At 57.3% G+C, this 1610-nt stretch overlaps 2 protein-coding genes across 2 annotated transcripts in view; one reads left to right on the top strand and one right to left on the bottom strand.

Moving 5' to 3' along the window:
- Window positions 1–810, top strand: part of EMH_0043910 (gamma-tubulin complex component 2, putative) — a gene marked incomplete at both ends in the record, with an annotated part of 4404 nt that extends 3594 nt beyond the window's left edge. Inside the window, 2 exons of the mRNA XM_013495901.1 lie at window positions 55–394; window positions 636–810. Coding sequence (XP_013351355.1) covers window positions 55–394; window positions 636–810 — 515 coding nt within the window. The remainder of the gene's footprint in view (window positions 1–54; window positions 395–635) is intronic.
- Window positions 811–867: 57 nt separating this feature from the next.
- EMH_0043890 (uncharacterized protein) overlaps window positions 868–1610 on the bottom strand; it is a gene marked incomplete at both ends in the record, with an annotated part of 947 nt that continues 204 nt past the window's right edge. The window contains 2 exons of the mRNA XM_013495900.1: window positions 868–1174; window positions 1435–1610. Coding sequence (XP_013351354.1) covers window positions 868–1174; window positions 1435–1610 — 483 coding nt within the window. The remainder of the gene's footprint in view (window positions 1175–1434) is intronic.

The raw sequence follows: 1610 nt of genomic DNA, 5'->3' as shown, positions 1-1610 counted from the left end.
CAGCAGCAGCATCTGCTGCAGTGCATGCAATGCTGGCATCTCCTCGCGTATTAGGAGACGCAGCAGCAGCAGCAGCAGCAGCAGCAGCAGCAGCAGATCACCCAGCAGCACAAGGATTCGTAGGCTTTCTGAGGGGCCTCAGGGCCCTCTGTCTTGGCGGCCGCGGCGATGTCTTTGCTGCCTTTCTGGAGTCGTGCGATCCCGCAGCAGATCCGCTGCAGCAGCAGCGTGCTGCTGCTGCTGCTGCTGCTGCTGCTGCTGCTGCTGCAGGAGCAGCAGCTGGCAGAAGCATCGAGGCGCAGCAGCAGCAGCAGCAGCAACACCTCATTCAACAAATGCATGTATTAGAGGCCAGGATGGATGCAGCGTTAAGAACCGTCACTGAATACGAGTGGTATGCTGCTGCTGCTGCTGCTGCTGCTGCTGCTGCTGCTGCTGCTGTTGCTGCTGCTGCTGCTGCTGGTGTTGCTGCTGCTGGTTCGACTAGCCTTGTTGCTGTTGCTGCTCAGGCTGCTTCTTCTCTCGGCATTTATGATTGCGTTACTATACCGCTGCTGCTGCTGCTGCTGCTGCTACTCCTGCTGCTGCTGTTGCTGCTGCTGCTGCTGCTGCTGCTGCTGCTGCTGCTGCTGCAGGCTCTGTGACGACCTGTCTCTGTCTCTACACCCCGTGGCGAGTTTATCTGAAGCAGCTCAGCTGCTGCACCGAGCAGCAGCAAAGCCTGAGCTGTATGCGCAGCTAGTTGCTGCTCCCAGGGCCTCGCAGCAGCAGCTGCAGCAGCACCCTGTAGACTTCGGACCCACAGGTTAGGGTTTAGGGTTTAGGGTTTAGGGTTTAGGGTTTAGGAGTCAGCTTCTCTAGAGCTCTCTATGATGATAGCTCATGAGCAGCAGCAGCAGCTGCTGCTGCTGCTGCTTGAACTCCTGCTGCTATTGCCATCGCTGCTGCTGCTACATTTCCTGCTGCTGCTGCTGCTGCTGTTGCCATCGCTGCTGCTGCTACATTCCCTGCTGCTGCTGCTGCTGCTACTGCCATCGCTGCTGCTGCTACATTCCCTGCTGCTACATTCCCTGCTGCTACTGCCGCTGCTGCTGCTGCTGCTGCTGCTGCTGCTGCTGCTGCTGCTGCTGCTGCTGCTGCTGTTGCTGCTGCAGAGATATATCGTCGTTTGTGTCTGAGTGTGAACTGCCGGGGGCCTTTGCGTTTATTATTTTCGCGGGAGACGATGGCTAGCTACCAGCTGCTGTATAGACAGCTCATGCAGCTGCAGCTAGCTGAGAGACAGCTAGCGCTAGTATGGAGAGATCTCGTCAAAACCAAGGTCTGCTGCTGCTGCTCCTGCTGCTCCTGCTGCTGCTCCTGCTGCTGCTGCTGCTGCTGCTGCTGCTGCTGGTGGTGCTGGTGCTGCTGCCGAGGCATTCTCCTTGCCCTTACACATTTTGCTGCTGCTGCTGCATTTGCTGCTGCATTTGCTGCTGTTGTATTTGCTGCTGCTGCTGTATTATGTGCTGCTGCTGTTTTATCTGCTGCTGCTGCTGCTGCTGCTGCATTTGCTGCTGTTGTATTTGCTGCTGCTGCTGTATTATCTGCTGCTGCTGCTGCTGCTGCTG

This window comes from Eimeria mitis, genomic scaffold (assembly GCF_000499745.2).
Source record: "Eimeria mitis Houghton genomic scaffold, Emh_scaff1808, whole genome shotgun sequence".
Classification (NCBI taxonomy): Eukaryota; Apicomplexa; class Conoidasida; order Eucoccidiorida; family Eimeriidae; genus Eimeria; species Eimeria mitis.
This window is presented reverse-complemented; position numbering and strand designations above follow the sequence as displayed.